Source organism: Coenobita brevimanus, chromosome 70 (assembly GCF_032717465.1).
Source record: "Coenobita brevimanus isolate Jiangsu-jjx chromosome 70, ASM3271746v2, whole genome shotgun sequence".
Taxonomy (NCBI): domain Eukaryota; kingdom Metazoa; phylum Arthropoda; class Malacostraca; order Decapoda; family Coenobitidae; genus Coenobita; species Coenobita brevimanus.
In genome coordinates this window covers 31,909,351-31,929,566 of record NC_137023.1, presented here as the reverse complement: position 1 = coordinate 31,929,566, position 20,216 = coordinate 31,909,351, and the positions used below count along the sequence as shown (strand labels likewise).

The window sequence follows — 20,216 nt, the reverse complement described above, 5'->3', positions numbered from 1 at the left end:
GATGAGAGAAGAATAGATAATTTGTCTGATGCTGCAGTTTTAGCTGATGAATATGTTCCCACTCACAAGAGATATTCTAAAGAAAAAAGGAAAGCTGAGAGTAGGTACGTTGCCTCTACTCAGAGTACAGGTAACAGGAAAGAGAATAAAGATGATGTTTCTCAGGAAGTAAATACCAGCTTCACCTCTATATTTCAGAAAAGTTAATGTACTTATTGTAGTAAGCTTGGTCATACTACGGAGAAATGTTTCAGGAGACAGCGTGATGTGAACAAAAAGGAGTCTTTAAATATTCAGTCAATTGGTCTAGTGTCCACCCTTGAGAGTTCCCAGAATTCTTTAACCGAGTTAACTGAACCTGCTTTGAGGGGCAAATTAAATTCTCATGATGAAACTCCTCTTTTGAGCAGTAACGTGGGTGACACTCTCAAGAGTTCATGTGCTAATTTCCTGTCTGATGGTTTTGTCAGTCCTATTGACAGTAATAACAGGAAATGAGTTAAAATATATCGTGATACAGGTGCTTGCCAATCCCTTATGCTGACCAGTGTTCTAGGCTCTAATGTTAATTCCTCTGTTGAAACTGTAATCTTACTAGGTGTAGGGAATAATTACTTCTCTGTCCCTCTGTGCAGAGTGAATTTAGGGTCTGGTTTTGTTAATGGTTCCGTTATGGTTGGGTTGGTTGAGACACTCCCAATGTCAGGTGTAACTTTCTTGCTTGGAAATGATAGTGGTGGAAGTCAACTGTGTCCAACTCCTCAGTTGTCTAGTGAACCAGTGACTGCGACCCAGGATTGTGATGTCCCTGATGTGTTCTCTGCATGTGCTGTCACTAGGGCTAAGTCTAAAGTTACTGGTGACTTAGAGGATAATGATGATGATGATGTTATCCTAGCTGACACTTTTCTTGCTAATTTGGACCACTCACCAGATGAGGCAGTACCCCGTAGTGTTGATAATTTGTCTCGTCAAGAGTTGGTTGAGTTGCAGATTGCTGACCCTGAGTTGAAAGGTCTAGCTAACTCTGCTTGCAGTGAGGAAGAGTCAGCCGGTGCTCTACTTATTATTATATAAAGTCAGGAGTACTTATGAGAAAGTGGAGACCCCCAACAGCATCAGCCGACTGTGAATAGGAGGTTGTACATCAAGTTGTCATCCCTCGTGTTTGTAGGCAGGACATCATTAGAGTGGCTCATGATTCCAGTTTGGCAGGACACCTTGGAGTGAGGAAGACTGTGGCACGCATTTTCAAACACTTCTACTGGCCAGGTATCTTCAGAGATGTTTCCTGGTATTGTAAGTCTTGTCACACCTGTCAAGTTGTGGGGAAGTGTAATCAGACCACAAAGGTTGCACCTCTAGTTCCCATTCCTCCTTTTGAGGCGCCATTCACCCGTGTGTTGGTGGATATTGTGGGCCCTCTTCCTAAGACTTCTTCAGGATTTTCTTATGTGTTGACCCTGATTGATATGGCTACTCGTTATCCTGAAGCCATTCCACTTAGAAATATCTCAGCAAAGAACGTGGTTAAGGAAATGCTAGGGTTCTTCACGAAGTTTTGTCTGCCCAAGGAGGTACAGTCAGACCGGGGAAGTAATTTCATGTCAAATGTTTTCAAGCAGTCTCTGAAAGAGTTGGGCATCACCCAGATCACGTCTTCAGCTTACCATCCCCAGACCCAAGGAGCGTTGGAGAGATATCATCAAACACTCAAATCGATGCCCAAGAAATACTGTTTGGAACATCAGAAAGACTGGGATAAAGGTCTTCCATTCGTTGCATTTGCCGCAAGAGAATCTCCAAATGAATCACTGGGCTTCTCACCATTTGAACTACTGTTTGGCCATGAAGTAAGAGGACCCCTTAAGCTACTCAAGGAATGCTGGCTGTCGGAGGAAGATGACATCAACCTGCTGGAGTATGTGATGGAGTTCAAAGAACGGCTGTCCACTGCTTTACAGCTGGCGAGAGAGAATTTAGGAGCTGCTCAGAAGATGAAGACTTGGTATGATAAGAAGTCCAGGTTATGCCACTTTCAGCCAGGAGATCAGGTTTTGGTTCTCCTACCAGTTCATGGGCAACCTCTTCAAGCCAAGTTTAGTGGTCCTTATTTTGTGGAGAAGAAACTCAGTGATGTCAACTATGTCATCGCCACACCAGATCGTAGAAAGAACAAGCAACTTTGTCACATCAACATGCTAAAGTTATATCACAGGCGGGACGAAAATAATCCAGTCTGCACTGTAGCTGTTCCACCCGAGTCTGCAAGTGAAGTTCTCCCATGCAGTGTGAGCCTGAGTGATAGTTTCGGGAAGAATCCTGATATCATGAATGATCTCCAGACTAAGCTTTATCATCTAGCTCCCGAGGAAAGGCAGGAGTTTTCGGCATTACTGCAGGAGTACCCGCAAGTGTTCCGTGCCACTCCAGGAAGAACCACTGTGTTGATGCATGATGTCGATGTTGGAGACGCAAAGCCAAATAAACTGCCTACTTACCGTATGAACCAAGTGAAAGTTCCTCTCATCCAGAAGGAGCTTGGCTAACTGTTGGACCACAAGGTGATTGAGCCCTGCCAGAGCGAGTGGAGTTCTCCTGTCACTCTAGTCCCTAAGCCAGGTGGGTCACAGCGGCTTTGCATCAACTACAGACGTGTTAATCAGATAACCAAAACAGACACTTACCCTCTCCCTCGCGTGGAAGATTGCATAGACAAGATCGGAAAGGTTAGGTACATAAGTAAGTTTGATTTGTTAAAGGGATACTGGCAAGTACCTATGACTGAACGTGCTAGGGAGATCTCATGTTTTGTAACACTAGGAAAGACTTTTGCATGTTCTGTAATGCCATATGATATGAAGAATGCACCAGCCACATTTCAGAAGCTCATGAATGTTGTAACAGAGGGTTTGGCAGGGTGTGTTGTTTATATTGATGATGTATTAATCTTCAGTGACAACTGAAAAGATCACCTATGCCATGTCAGTAAATTTCTTGAGCGTTTGGTTCAGGCTAATCTTGTAGCTAATTTATCAAAGTGTGAGTTTGGTCAAGCTAAAGTTCAGTACCTTGGGTACGTAATTGGTGATGGACACGTTGCACCACCAGCAGGTTATAAGTGATCTTCCCAGACCTAAAAGTAGGAAAGAGCTACAAAGATTTTTGGGAATGGTAGGTTATTACAGGAGATTTGGTCTTAACTTTTCAATTCTTGTATCACCACTTACAGACCTACTGAAAAAGGGAGTTAAATTTGTCTGGACTGATAACTGTGAATGCTCTTTCAGTAAACTTAAAGTTATCCTATTAAGTCAGCCAGTGCTCGCTACTCCAAAATTTGCTAAGCCTTTTAAGATGGCTGTTGACGCAAGTGATACAGGAGCTGGGGCTGTTTTGCTGCAAGAGGATGATCAGGGTATTGAACACCCTGTATCTTATTACAGTAAGAAGTTCACTCCACTTCAAAAGAACTACTCAACTATTGAGAAAGAGCTTTTGGCCTTGATTTTGGGTTTACAGCATTTTTCATTTTATTTGTGTTCTGGTTTTGACCCCATAGTCATTTATACCGATCATAACCCACTGAAATTCCTTAGTAAGTTTACCGATAAAAATCAGAGATTGACAAGATGGAGTCTACTTCTTCAGGAGTATTCATTAGACATACAACATGTCAAGGGGAAAGAAAATGTTATTGCAGATTGCTTATCTAGACTTTAGACAGATTGTTTTAGAGTAATAAGAAACTTCCTTTGTAATTTTTTTTTTTTTTTTTGTGGGGAGGTGTTACATAGCCTATGATTTCATCATCCTTCGTATAATTCTAACGTACAGTATGCTGCATGTTTGATCACGATTCGCCTCGTGGCTTCCATAGTGACCAAGCTTCCGTGTTCTACCTCACTCCCCCCTTCTCCTCCCTTATAGTAGAGTAAGTCGTTCTTTCTGTTGTTCAGAACAGGAGTGTCAACTCTTTGTCCCCTATGGCTTCATTTGCGCGTCCTTCTTACAAGTTGTATCAAGCTCTGCCGGCTCCTATATAATGAGCTCAGTCTCTGCATTAATTGCCACTTAGATCTACTCCTCATTTTGTTCACATCTCTGTCCTCCCCTGTACAGTTGTTATTATTTTTGTGAGTGCTCAGGAAGTCTCCAACCATCTAGCTGCTGTGTAATTTGAGTATAAGTGTTATTACATTTTTTTCTTGTACCGTATTGCATAAGGTGTTGGTTCGTGGGCCTGGTGTGGTTTTTGTGATTAATGTAAAGTTTTACTGTCAGCTATTGTTAATAATATTTTGTATCTGTAATAATATATCTTGCATTAACTGAGCATTATCCGGTTTTCTCATTTTATCAGGGCTGACTTAGATAAATTTACACTTGCTAATTTCGTGTTAATAGAGGCTATTGCAGTTAACCATATATTTAACCTGTTTTTTGCCATTACATTATCCTTATGAGTCCTGAATGTTTAGTTGTTAGATTGAGCCTTAAACTTTAACTTGTAATTTTACCTAACTCTTGTTTTGAACCTGGAACTTTGCGGGACAGTAGTGATTTTTGTATTCTCACTTGAAGTGTTCATTATCTCTCTGTTCCATAAGAATATATATATATATATATATATATATATATATATATATATATATATATATATATATATATGTGTGTGTGTGTGTGTGTGTGTGTGTGTCATTTGTACTACATACACAAACTTATTACTGTTGCGTCCCATAGGGGTGACTAAAAATAATGCTTGTCCCTACCTATGTTACTCCCTTATTTACTTCCTTCCTCTTACTGAGTTGCCGTCCTTTCGTGAAGAATTGAGTCCAGGCCCTATGAGAAGGGTGTTCGGAAAATGAAATTTCACAGTGGCAGACCTCCATCCGGGCCACATGTCAGGCAGGGTGCCATCCCTGAGGGGGCGGTCTCCAAGGTATTCCTCCCAAAAGGGTTATGTGCTACCAGTTTTTTACCTAGGTACATGCTTTTTTCATAACAGCAGAAATTTACTCACGTCATGTTATAACCATGACGGAATCCCCTGCCCCCTCCCTTCCTTCCATAAGTGAAGTGGTTCCCAGTGTTCTTCAATTAAGTTGCTAGGCACAGCCAAAATTTCTAATCAAAGAACATGAATTTTGCATACTGAAAAACTTCATCCTGGTTACGTTTTGAGATCAGCAGAACCACAGAATGAAAGACTGACTAAGAGGGTGTATGTAGGTGAGGTGGAGGGAGGGAGAGGGAGGGGTAGACCGAGGATGAGGTGGAGGGATGGAGTTGAGAGGTATATGAGGGAGGGGGGGGGTGAGTTGGGGGGAGGGGAGTCAAATGGTGGGTGACAGAGTGACTTGGAGGCGTTTTGTCTGCGGCCACCCTTTGCGGGATTAGGGCGTCGGGCTATAGATAGATAGATAGATAGAACCACAGAGGATCGGCACCCAATGGGGAGATGGCGATCCCGGGGTTCCCGGCAAAGTCATTATGCACGGCCGTAGTTTTTAACCATGGAAGACGAAACTTTTTAGGCAGGATGAGACCCCGATGACCACTCACCACGGAGAGGGTTGACCTCCAGGGGGAAAAATCCTATAGTTTCTTACCTAAGAGCATTCAACTTTGCATAATGTTAGATCTTTACCGTGGCCACATTTTAAGCCGGGTGAGTCTTCTGAAGGCTTCAAGGGTCTTGGACAAAATCTTTATGCACGGCAATTGTTTTAGAAATAGGAACACGATAATTTGCATAATGGTAGGCATTCACACTGGCCACGTTTTAGACAGGGTGGGAACCCTGACGGGCACCCCACAAGCGGGTAGCTGCCCGTAAAGAAGTAAAAGCAATAGGTTTTTTGTATGCGCTGGATGGAACCCCCGGTGTTCGCCCCTCTGTCTCCTCCATAGCCAATTAGTGCTTTCCTCTTACAGTATCGCAAGGGTGGGTGTGGCTGTCAAAGGCATTGTGTCTTGCTTAACTAGTCTAATAAAAAAGCGTGAATGACGGGGAAGAGGCCACAAAGGTGACTATGTGATGCCTCCCACAACAGTCCTATACGATCTGTGGCGAAAGATGGGTGTACTCTCACTCAGCAGTTTGTACGTGAGGTGGGTGTACTTGCACTGTGCAGTTTGTACCCTGAGGTGGGAGTACTTGCACTGTGCAGTTTGTACGTTAGGTGGGTGTACTTGCACTGTGCAGTTTGCACCGTTAGGTGGGTACTTGGACTGTGCAGTTCGTCCCGCGAGGTGGGTGTATTTGTATTGTGCAGTTTGTACCACGAGGTGGGTGTACTTGCACTGTGCAGTTCGTACCGTGAGGTGGGTGTATTCGCACTGTGCAGTTTGTACCGTTAGGTGAGTTTACTCAACCTGTGCCGTTTGTACTGTGAGGTGAGTGTACTTTTACTTTGTTCGTACAGTGAAGTGGATGTAAAAATTACAAGTGTAAGTTTGTTAGGGTGTTAGCGTGAGTGTGAGCGTGTGGGAGTAAAGTTGTGAGTTTGAATGTATGTGAAATTGTAAGTGTCAGTGTGAGATCAAGTGTGTGACCTGGCAGTTGTATATGTAATCTTTGAACCTAAACCTTGAGTTATTGAACATGTGAGTGACTGTGATTGTGAGTTAAGCAGTGAACATGTAAATCAGAGACTGGGTTTAAGAGTGAGAGTAGAGCTTTGAGTAGGTGTGAGGTCGTGGGCGGAAGTGAGAGGCTGTGAATGTGTCAATGTGAGGTTGAGTATGTGTTGGTGAGGTTCTGAGTATGGGTGTAGGTCTGTGAGTATACGCGTGTGATGCTGAGTGTGATCGTGAGGCTGTGAGCATGAGCGAATGATGGTGATAGCGTGAGCGTGGGTACGAGACTGTGTGTGTGAATGAGAGTGGGAGTATACCTTGAGGTGCCTGGTGTGTGCTACGGTGACGGTGAGACGCTCCAGGTTGTCGTTGTAACACAGTGACACTTCCACCTGGCCAAGCTCACGAGGAGACAGCCGCACCTCCCTCTCCAGATCTCCCCGCACCAACTTCCGCCCCTCCCACGGCCACAGCTCCTGCAGGCGACACAACCACCGTCACCAAAACCACAGGCACAGGCGGCAGAGTAACAATCACACCAAGGTTAAAAAGGTGGGTTACAGAGAGGTACTACAAGCAATGTTTGTCCCAGGGAGAGTTATGGGCTATTTGAAGGAAGGATTTTTCTGGGTGATATTTCAAGGGAGGAGGATATGTGGGCATGGCAAAGCTCGAAGGGAGTGGTTGACAAATCAATATCAAGAAAGTTTTAAGATATCAAACTTTAGGCAATCACAGGCGCCGTGTCAGTGAGTACAACATGAAAAGTACTTCCTCTCTGGATTCTGAACCTGACCAACATATCAAAAAGCTTGTTAAAGCGTGTGTGTGTGTGTGTGTGTGTGTGTGTGTGTGTGTGTGTGTGTGTGTGTGTGTGTGTGTGTGTGTGTGTGTGTGTGTGTGTGTGTGTGTGTGTGTGTGTGCGCGTGAGAGAGAGAGAGAGAGAGAGAGAGAGAGAGAGAGAGAGAGAGAGAGAGAGAGAGAGACTTCTGTGTGACAGGTGGAAACACTAGCATTACATTATCATGTAATTTAAAATGTTTAGTGAAAATTGGAATGCATATAATAATCCTAATGACTAGTGCAGGGCAGACTGCTTCATAATGGAACGCACAACACATTACAGAGCGAAAATACCGAAATATTAATATCACGCTTTACTTCTTAAGATGGAAAAAATGCTGAGTGAGAATGACTATTACCATTTTTTTGAAGAAAATGAACACAGGGAAGGAAAAACAAATTAAAAATAATTCCATGCACCAAGCTAAAGGAATTCTTCATTCATAACACACACACACACACACACACACACACACACACACACACATATATATATATATATATATATATATATATATATATATATATACCAGTTGCAGTTCAACTGCTGTAGGCAGGCAATAATTCTTTTTACTTGTGAGGGAGGGGAATTTACTTGTATCTACTTGATTATTAATTATTTTTATAGCTTTGTTTTGAATTTTGCCCAGCCGTTTTAGTGCAACTTCCCCACATTTTCTTCACAAGGATGAGCAATACTGGAACTAAGAGCACTCCTAACTCTTGTAAATTATAGCTTACTGTTTTCCTGTAAAGAAGTTATTAACTCCTTGCAATAATTCGAGCTACTTTGGGGTGTCAGGACTCTAAAATATCATAAATAATAGCTAGTAGCATAGATGTAATCTAGAAGGTAAAGTCAGTCATGGCTAGGGCCGGCAGGAAATATCGTCCGCACATTCCCCCTGAAGAATGTGTAGTCTGCACCTCGTGACGCCTGATAGCGATACACACATACACACACACAGGCTTCTAGAACACTTGACAACCGTATAATCCACGCGACAGAAGCTCTCATATACGAGAGAGAAGCGAGACGAAGTCAGAAGGAGTTAGGAGCCTGGAGGAGAAAGTAGAGAGAAGGAATTAGCAGACTGGAGAGGAGAGAGCAAGAAGGGGGTCTGGACTCGATAGAGAAGCATGGTGGTGTTAAAAGGGGTCAGGATCATGAAGTAAACATACAGTAGTGTAAATTTTGAGATATTCCCTCTGAAGAAATATACTACAATCAAACCCCAGTATCCAGCTTTATCTTCTGCTGTCACCGACTACAAGCGAACTGAGGTTATCTCCTCACTTATCTACTCACTGTTACTTACAGCTCGGCTACGATTACTATATAATCTATTACATGACATATATTATTTTGGTGGCAGCAGTGGGATGAGTGAGGGATCTGGTATTTCCTGCCATCGCCACCCTTGCCTCAGCGTTGTGGTGGTGGTCGAGGTGGAGGGAGGCTGGAGAGAAGTGTGGGGTCAGGTGGTGGTTGTTGTAGTTGTGGGTTGTGAATCTTCTCGCTCTTCGTTTGCTTGTTTTGTTTTTCTTTCTCAATTTAATTTCGATACTTTCTTCTTGTGATTTACTTGTTGTTGGATGAAGACTGCTGTTACTTGCAGGTGCATGTAGAAGATTATAGAGATGTCTCATAGACTTATTACTTGTACTTAATTGCAGAGCTTGTTTTTCCTCACTCGTAACTCGTTCTGCTTACTGTATACTCGCTTGTGGTTACTTGATCGTAGAATTGTAGTTTCTTTCTGTATGGTGTGAACTTGTAGTTGATCTTGGTTACGTCACACCTGCCTGAAGGTTGCTTGTAGAACTGTAGGCGTGGTTCGTACGTTCAAGGCTATATCGAAAATAAATAATATATCAATCTTCCAATAGTTGTAGCCGAGCTGTAAGTAACAGTGAGGAGATAACCTCAGTTCGCTTGTAGTCGGTGACAGCGGAAGATAAAGCTGGATACTGGGGTTTGATTGTAGTATATTTCTTCAGAGGGAATATCTCAAAATTTACACTACTGTATGTTTACTTCATGATCCTGACCCCTTTTAACACCACCATGCTTCTCCATCAAGTCCAGACCCCCTTCTTGCTCTCTCCTCTCTAGTCTGCTAATTCCTTCTCTCTACTTTCTCCTACAGGCTCCTAACTCCTTCTGACTTCGTCTCGCTTCTCTCTCGTATATGAGAGCTTCTGTCGCGTGGATTATACGGTTGTCAAATGTTCTAGAAGCCTGTGTGTGTGTATGTGTGTATTGCTATCAGGCGTCACGAGGTGCAGACTACACATTCTTCAGGGGGAATGTGCGGACGATATTTCCTGCCGGCCCTAGCCATGACTGACTTTACCTTCTAGATTACATCTATGCTACTAGCTATTTTTCATGATATTTTAGAGTCCTGACAGAGGTACGTTTAGCAGGTGAACTGACGTGAGAGGTCCAGCTGGTGATATTCCTAAGCGAAACACCATAAATTTCAATACTTTCAGGTAAAGGAATACTGGTTGCACTGAAGGCAATATAGGTATCAGGCATTATCAGTTTATTAGTAAACTGAATATACCTGGTTGCCTTAGCATTAAATTTGACAATGTAATTTTGTCCCTATTCACCATTCTCCATAAATCTAGATTTTTCCATATAAGTCTTGATATATGGGGACTGGTGTGTTATACTGGGAGTTAGAGATATGAAACTTTGTGAATGGATGTTTAAATGTGAAGGAACCGTGCAGCACTGAGCCATCTGCATCTGAGTGAATGGGATTATAGATATGATAGCAATGTATCTGTAATCAAAGACATCAGAGGAGCTTCTTTTCTTTGGAACTGAGTAGATGTTTGTTTCTTTCCAAGAATCTGGAAATGAAAGTTACGCATGCATGGCGTGGATAATTTAGCTAGAAAAGGAGCAAGTACTGGGTACACTTTTAATTACAAGAGGAATTCCCTCTAGACATGGAGCTTTATACATTGGTAAATTGTCTCTAGGACTGATTTTACATGTCTGGTCTATATTTTTAGTACAGTACTAGGAAGACAGGTCTGCAATCTGGGAACCGCAGCTTGCATTAACGTAACAACAAACAACATTTCTGTCTTGTCCTGATGTTTCGACACATATAACTATGTCCTCTTCAGTGGACGTAAAAAAGAGAAAAAACTATCTGCAAGATGACAGTCTTAAAAGGACCATTTGAGTCTAAGGTGATCGTACAGCGGGGTACAAATATTAATCCAAAAACCGTAGAGTTAAATCCATGAGAATTAGTTACACACACACACACACACACACACACACACACACACATATATATATATATATATATATATATATATATATATATATATATATATATATATATATCTGTGGCACAGTGGTAAAGTGTGCGTTTTCGTACAATGAAAAACTAGGGTTCGCGCCCCGCCAGAGAAATAAACTTTGGGAGCGTTCTTCTGGCCACGTACTGCATTGGCGGTCATAACGGGTGCTGTGGTTGAACCAGTGTCGCATACTATAAAGTATGCTTGCACCCAGTCAGCCGATTACACTAGGTTCACAGACTACACACACATTCAAAGCCACTACAATTACACTTACAAGCACTTCTCACCCTACATACAATCTCTACCAGACAGCCTAAGCCACTTGGTAGAGATACATTGGCTGTATCGTCCCCACTTCGGTCGGGATAGGCCGGTTCTGCAGTGGACACTCAAACGGCTGATGATATATATATATATATATATATATATATATATATATATATATATATATATATATATATATATATATATATATAGTCACGTAACAGAGAAAGATAATGTACACTTTAAGTGAGAATACTAAAAATCACTACTGTCCCGCAAAGTTCCAGGTTCAAAACAAAAGAGTTAGGTAAAATTCCAAGTAAAAGTTTAATGCTCAAACTAACAACAAAACATTCAGGACTCAAAAGGATAATGTAATGGCAAACAACAGGTTAAATATATGGTTAACTGCAATAGCCTGTATTAACATGAAATTAGCAAGAGTAAATTTACCTAAGTCAGCCCTGATAAAATGAAAATACACTGGGTAATGCTCAGTTAATGCAAGATAAATTATTACAAATACAAAATAATATTAAAACTGGCTGACAAAATGAATCCCACATAAATCACACAAAAAAAAACTCACTAGGCCTACAAATCAACACCTTATGCTATACAGTACAAGGAAAAAAAGCAATAACACTTATACTCAAATTACACAGCTGCTAGGTGGTTGGAGACTTCCTGAGCACTCACAAGAATAACTGTACAGGGGAGGACAGAGATGTGAACAAAATGAGGAGTAGATCTAAGTGTCAATGATGCAGAGACTGAGCTCATTATATAGGGGCCAGCAGAGCTTGATACAACTTGTAAGAAGGACGCGCAAATGAAGCCATGGGGACAAAGAGCTGACAATCCCGCTCTGAACAACAGAAAGGACGACTTACTCTACTATAACGGTAGAAGGGGGGGACTGAGGCAGAACATGCTCGTGATCAAACATGCAGCATACTGTGCGTTAAAATTACACAAAGGATGATGAAATCATAGGCTATGTAACACCTCCCCACAAAGAAAAAGAAATTTACAAAGGAAATTTCTTATTACTCTAAAACAATCTGTCTAAAGTCTAGATAAGCAATCTGCAATAACATTTTCTTTCCCTTTGACATGTTGTATGTCTAATGAATACTCCTGAAGTAGTAGACTCCATCTTGTCAATCTCTGATTTTTATCTTTAAACTTACTAAGGAATTTCAGTGGGTTATGATCGGTATAAATGACTATGGGGTCAAAACCAGAACACAAATAAAATGAAAAATGCTGTAAACCCAAAATCAAGGCCAAAGGCTCTTTCTCAATAGTTGAGTAGTTCTTTTGAGGTGGAGTGAACTTCTTACTGTAATAAGATACAGGGTGTTCAATACCCTGATCATCCTCTTGCAACAAAACAGCCCCAGCTCCTGTATCACTTGCATCAACAGCCATCTTAAAAGGCTTAGCAAAATTTGGAGCAGCGAGCACTGGCTGACTTAGTAGGATAGCTTTAAGTTTGTTGAAAGAGGATTCACAGTTATCAGTCCAGACAAATTTAACTCCCTTTTTCAGTAGGTCTGTAAGTGGTGATACAAGAATAGAAAAGTTAAGAACAAATCTCCTGTAATAACCTACCATTCCCAAAAATCTTTGTAGCTCTTTCCTACTTTTAGGTCTGGGAAGATCGCTTATAACCTGAACTTTAGCTGCTGGTGGTGCAACATGTCCATCACCAATTACGTACCCGAGGTACTGAACTTTAGCTTGACCAAACTCACACTTTGATAAATTAGCTACAAGATTAGCCTGAACTAAACGCTCAAGAAATTTACTGACATGGCATAGGTGATGTTTCCAGTTGTCACTGAAGATTAAAACATCATCAATATAAACAACACACCCTGCCAAACCCTCTGTTACAACATTCATGAGCTTCTGAAATGTGGCTGGTGCATTCTTCATACCATATGGCATTACGGAACATGCAAAAGTCTTTCCTAGTGTTACAAAACATGAGATCTCCCTGGCACGTTCAGTCATAGGTACTTGCCAGTATCCCTTTAACAAATCAAACTTACTTATGTATCTAGCCTTTCCGATCTTGTCTATGCAATCTTCCACGCGAGGGAGAGGGTAAGTGTCTGTTTTGGTTATCTGATTAACACGTCTGTAGTCAATGCAAAGCCGCTGTGACCCACCTGGCTTAGGGACCAGAGTGACAGGAGAACTCCACTCGCTCTGACAGGGCTCAATCATCTTGCGGTCCAACAGGTAGCCAAGCTCCTTCTGGATGAGAGGAACTTTCACTTGGTTCATACGGTAAGTAGGCAGTTTATTTGGCTTTGCGTCTCCAACATCGACATCATGCATCAACACAGTGGTTCTTCCTGGAGTGGCACGGAACACTTGCGGGTACTATGCAGTAATGCCGAAAACTCCTGCCTTTCCTTGGGAGGTAGATGAGAAAGCTTAGTCTGGAGATCATTCATGATATCAGGATTCTTCCCCAAACTATCACTCAGGCTCATACTGCATGGGAGAGCTTCACTTGCAGACTCGGGTGGAACAGCTACAGTGCAGACTGGATTATTTTCGTCCCGCCTGTGATATAACTTTAGCATGTTGATGTGACATAGTTGCTTGCTCTTTCTACGATCTGGTGTGGCGATGACATAGTTGACATCACTGAGTTTCTTCTCCACGAAATAAGGACCACTAAACTTGGCTTGAAGAGGTTGCCCATGCACCGGTAGCAGAATCAAAACCTGATCTCCTGGCTGAAAGTGGCGTAACCTGGACTTCTTATCATCCCAAGTCTTCATCTTCTCCTGAGCAGCTCCTAAATTCTCTCGCGCCAGTTGTAAAGCAGTGGACAGCCGTTCTTTGAACTTCATCACATACTCCAGCAGGTTGACGTCATCTTCCTCCAACAGCCAGCATTCCTTGAGTAGCTTAAGGGGTCCTCTTACTTCATGGCCAAACAGTAGTTCAAAGGGTGAGAAGCCCAGTGATTCATTTGGAGATTCTCTTGCGGCAAATACAACGAATGGAAGACCTTTATCCCAGTCTTTCTGATGTTCCAAACAGTATTTCTTGAGCATCGATTTGAGTGTTTGATGATATCTCTCCAACGCTCCTTGGGTCTGGGGATGGTAAGCTGAAGACGTGATCTGGGTGACGCCCAACTCTTTCTGAGACTGCTTGAAAACATCTGACATGAAATTACTTTCCCGGTCTGACTGTACCTCCTTGGGCAGACCAAACTTTGTGAAGAACCCTAGCATTTCCTTAACCACGTTCTTTGCTGAGATATTTCTAAGTGGAATGGCTTCAGGATAACGAGTAGCCATATCAATCAGGGTCAACACATAAGAAAATCCTGAAGAAGTCTTAGGAAGAGGGCCCACAATATCCACCAACACACGGGTGAATGGCGCCTCAAAAGGAGGAATGGGAACTAGAGGTGCAACCTTTTCGGTCTGATTACACTTCCCCACAACTTGACAGGTGTGACAAGACTTACAATACCATGAAATATCCCTGAAGATACCTGGCCAGTAGAAGTGTTTCAAAATGCGTGCCACAGTCTTCCTCACTCCAAGGTGTCCTGCCAAACTGGAATCATGAGCCACTCTAATGATATGCTGCCTACAAACACGAGGGAGGACAACTTGATGTACAACCTCCCATTCACAGTCGGCTGATGCTGTTGGGGGTCTCCACTTCCTCATAAGTACTCCTGACTTTATATAATAACAAGTTGAAGCACCGGCTGACTCTTCCTCACTGCAAGCAGAGTTAGCTAGACCTTTCAACTCAGGGTCAGCAACCTGCAACTCAACCAACTCTTGACGAGACAAATTATCAACACAAAGGGGTACTGCCTCATCTGGTTAGTGGTCCAAATTAGCAAGAAAATTGTCAGCTAGGATAACATCATCATCATCATTATCATGTAAATCACCAGTAACTTTAGACTTAGCCCTAGTGACAGCACATGCAGGGAACACATCAGGGACATCACAATCCTGGGACGCAGCCACTGGCTCACTAGACAACTGAGGAGCTGGACACACTTGACTTCCACCAATATCATTTCCAAGTAAGAAAGTTACACCTGACATTGGGAGTGTCTCAACCAACCCAATCATAACGGAGCCAATAGCAAAACCAGACTCTAAATTCACTCTGCACAGAGGGAGAGAGAAGTAATTATTCCCTACACCTTGTAAGATTACAGTTTCATCAGAGGAATTAACATTAGAGCCTAGAACACTGGTCAGCATAAGGGATTGGCAAGCACCTGTATCACGATATATTTTAACTGATTTCCTGTCATTATTGTCCAGAGGACTGACAAAACCATCAGACAGGAAATTAGCACATGAACTCTTGAGAGTGTCACCCACGTTACTGCTCAAAAGAGGAGCTCCATCATGAGAATTTAATTTACCCCTCAAAGCAGGTTCAGTTAACTCAGTTAAAGAATTCTGGGAACTCTCAAGAGTGGACACTAGACCAATTGACTGAATATTTAAAGACTCCTTTTTGTTCACATCACGCTGTCTCCTGAAACATTTCTCCGTAGTATGACCAAGCTTACTACAATAAGTACATTTACTTTTCTGAAATCTAGAGGTGAAGCTGGTATTTACTTCCTGAGAAACATCATCTTTATTCTCTTTCCTGTTACCTGTACTCTGAGTAGAGGCAACGTACTTACTCTCAGCTTTCCCTTTTTCTTTAGAATATCTCTTGTGAGTGAGAACATATTCATCAGCTAAAACTGCAGCATCAGACAAATTATCTATTCTTTTCTCATCAAGATATAGGCTTACATCTTTATAAATACACCTCTTGAAGTCCTCCAGCAAAATCATCTGCTTAAATTTGTCAAAATCAGAATCCACATTCTTAGAATTTAACCACTGCTCTAACAGATCTTCTTTGATTTTTGCATACTCAACATGGGATTGCTTATCTTGCTTATAAGTTGTCCTAAATTTTACTCTATAAGCTTCAGGAACAAGCTCATAGGCCTTAAGAATCAAGCTCTTAACTACATCATAGTTATCAGATTGATCCTGAGGCAAAGATGCATATGTTACTTGAGCTTTACCGGTGAGAACAGTTTGAAGGAGTACTGGACAATACTTTTTGGACCAATTAAAACCTGTAGCTACCCTCTCAAACATCTGAAAATACTTTGTTAAATCAGATTCATTAAAAGGAGGGACAAGTTTAACATTTTTAGCCACATCAAAATCATGAGAGCTAGATGATCCAGTTCCACCTTGTTTCATGCGATACTCATGGTCTGCCTGAATCCTAGCAAGTTCAACTTGTGCCTGAAACTCAGCCTCCTTAGCACGAGCCTGAAACTCAGCCTCCTTAGCATTTGCCTGAAACTCAGCCTCTTGAATACGAGCTTTTGCCTGAAATTCAGCCTCCTTAGCACGAGCCTCCTGCAGGGCTAGCTGTACCTTAGCTAATTCAATCTGCGTTTGCTTATTTCGAGGAGTTACATTAACAAGCTTTCATTAATCATGTCAACAATTTGATCTTTAGAATGATGAGAGCGAACAGCAATTCCCAATTGTTGAGGAACAAGCTTAAGTTCATTCTTTGTTCTGTTTTCTACATCACACACTGTTTGCACATTTGACAAAAAATCCTTGGCTTCATCAAGTGTAGTAATAGTAGACATCATGAATAAGTAACAGTCACAAAATATCAAGCAATATCCTTATGGTAATATCCTGAATATCCTGATAAGAGGTCGCCAAATTTATGTCACGGAACAGAGAAAGATAATGTACACTTTAAGTGAGAATACTAAAAATCACTACTGTCCCGTAAAGTTCCAGGTTCAAAACAAAAGAGTTAGGTAAAATTACAAGTTAAAGTTTAATGCTCAAACTAACAACAAAACATTCAGGACTCATAAAGATAATGTAATGGGAAACAACAGGTTAAATATATGGTTTACTGCAATAGCCTCTATTAACATGAAATTAGCAAGAGTAAATTTACCTAAGTCAGCCCTGATAAAATGAAAATACACTGGGTAATGCTCAGTTAATGCAAGGTAAATTATTACAAATACAAAATAATATTAAAACTGGCTGACAAAATGAATCCCACATAAATCACAAAAAAACCTCACTAGGCCTGCAAATCAACACCTTATGCTATACAGTACAAGGAAAAAATGCAATAACACTTATACTCAAATTACACAGCTGCTAGATGGTTGGAGACTTCCTGAGCACTCACAAGAATAACTGTACAGGGGAGGACAGAGATGTGAACAAAATGAGGAGTAGATCTAAGTGGCAATGATGCAGAGACTGAGCTCATTATATAGGGGCCAGCAGAGCTTGATACAACTTGTAAGAAGGACGCGCAAATGAAGCCATGGGGACAAAGAGCTGACAATCCCGCTCTGAACAACAGAAAGGACGACTTACTCTACTGTAACGGTAGAAGGGGGGGACTGAGGCAGAACACGCTCGTGATCAAACATGCAGAATACTGTGCGTTAAAATTACACAAAGGATGATGAAATCATAGGCTATGTAACAATATATATATATATATATATATATATATATATATATATATATATATATATATATATATATATATATATATATATATATATATATACATACATAGATACTGAGTCTCTGTGGTACAGTGGTAGAGTGTGTCTCCCACACACTGGTGGATACAAGTTCACCTCGTGCCAGAGTTGTAAAAACTTTGAGAAGTTTTCACTGAGCCACTTACTGCTTTGGCGGACATAAGGATTGCTGTGGTTGAACCAGTGTCGCATACTAGTATGGTTGCACCCAGACGGCTTGAGGCGGGCCGATTACACTTGGTTCACAGACTACACACACATCCAAAGCCACTCCAACACTACAATCACATTCACACGCACTTCACACCCTACATACAATCTCTACCAAACAGCCTAAGCCACTTGGTAAAGATACATTGACCGTATCGTCCCTGCTTTGGCAGGGATAGGCCGGTCCTACAGTGGACACTCAAACGGCTGATATATATATATATATATATATATATATATATATATATATATATATATATATATATATATATATATATATATATATACCGGAAAAAGAAAATCTAAAATGATTGAAATATTTGTTAAGAAGTAGGAATGGCAAAAGTGGACAGATAAGAGATGAAAAAAAAGCACAGAAACATGAAAGCATTCAGGATGGGAGGAGATATGGAGACTTTTACCCATTACCACATTCCACCAGCCACAAGTTTGTGACTTGTATGGAATGCAGTAATATCTCCAAATCTCCTCCCATCCTAAATTTCGTGTTTCTGTGCTTTTTTCATCTCTTATTGTGCACTTTTACTGACTAACAATCATTTTAGAAGAAAATTTTTGTTTTCTAGTTTATGATCTTTTTGTGGAAGTAAAGTTATTCATAAAGCAAGAGTTAGATTTGGATTATTACGTGCATAGCATATTGAAATACTAAAACGAGGTTGCCTTCCACTGAAAAAGAAGTGTTTAGGTATATTCTTTAACTGTAAGCGAGCAGTAGCTAACCAATATTGAGCAAAATGGCGTACTTACGGGTGACTGCGATGCGGTTTTCAGGCCGTAACTCACGAACTGTAGCCTGAATACTTTTCCAAACATAAAAAGAAACATCTACACATGACAAGTAGCATTTTGGTGCATAGTACACTCATGTACGCCATTTTGTTTTGGACTTATGATTGATGAAGAAGAGAGAAAGAAAAAACAACAAAATCAGTATTTTTGCAGTTCGATTTTGCTACTCGTACGAAGGTTAGCAAGACTTTGCTAGCAGTTTTGCACTTGAAGAGCGAAGGTCTTTTTAGCTTAGAACTAAGCGTTGTGACCATTTTCCCGTGAATGCTAGAAACCCTATTAGAGATGATGCCACCCTGGACCTGCGCCATTCCTACCTACAGAGTGATACCGCACTTTGTGATATATATATATATATATATATATATATATATATATATATATATATATATATATATATATATATATATATATATATATATATATATATATATATATATTCTTCTTGATAGTTTTCTTTAGCTCAGTTGTTTCAGTGTGTTCCCTTCTACATCTTCCAGTTATGTTCCTTTACTTTCTTAGAAGTTCCTTTGTACTGTCCGAGATCTTGCTTCTGTTCTCTCGTGGTTTCCTGCCTCTTGTATCTAGCGATGTTTCATTTACTATTCTCGTGAAGCCAGTGAAGTTGGAGGACGTTATGTCTTACCTATGTTTGTTTCTCAACACGATGTCTCAATAGTTCTCAATGAATTTCAATGAAATTTTGTGGAAGGGTGTGCCATGGGCCAAGGAAAAATTTATTAAATTTTGAGTCTGATCTGGATCCAGATCCAGATTCTATGTGTCCCGTACAATATAAGTTCTCAATGATTATCCATGAAATTTTGAGGAAGGTTGGGCCATGGGCCAAGAAAGAATTTATTAAATTTTGGGGAGGATCTGGATCCAGCACTGGTGGAGGTATGCACTCTCTCAGTGTTTTCTGGTTTGTTCTGTGTCAGTATTTACGTCATCCATCAACTGCAAGTATTTAATCTTACTTTACAAGTTAGAGTCTGCTGCCCTCTCCTTCACTGCTAAAAGGTTTGTCTATTTCCTTTGGATTAATCTCACTCTTTCTCTTCTGACATCTAGTACTACTTAGCTTTTCACCGTTCTGTGGTCACTCCCTACATTAATTCTCTTCAGTGAAGTTACATTTTTTATTTTAACGGCATGTGATTTGTCAATGAAAATGAAATCTGTTTCCTTTTTAGATTGATCATTCCATTACTTCCTGGTCCACTTGCTACTTTGATTCTTTTGAAAGTACATGTTCATCACGCTCAGACTGTTCCTTTCAACATATTTCTCTAAGGTGTCATCTCGTGCATTCCAAATACCCATTCCAAAATGCTCTACAGCTGTCTCATCTATTTTTTTCTTAACCTTTGAATTAAAGTCTCCCATCACAAATGCTTGCTGGGTTTTGTGCTTACTCACGGGTCCCTCTGTACTTTCACAGAATTTTTCTCATTCCTAATCGTCATAATCTGATGGTGCATAGTCCTGGACCAACTTCATTCTTTATCTCTTGTTCAGTTTAATGATTAGGCCT

At 40.9% G+C, this 20,216-nt stretch overlaps 1 protein-coding gene across 1 annotated transcript in view; it reads right to left on the bottom strand.

Moving 5' to 3' along the window:
- Positions 1-20,216, bottom strand: part of LOC145406407 (synaptotagmin-15-like) — a 124,275-nt gene that overhangs the window by 38,518 nt on the left and 65,541 nt on the right. The window contains exon 4 of the mRNA XM_080277566.1: positions 6,903-7,061. Within this exon, the coding sequence (XP_080133692.1) occupies positions 6,903-7,061 (159 nt within the window). The remainder of the gene's footprint in view (positions 1-6,902; positions 7,062-20,216) is intronic.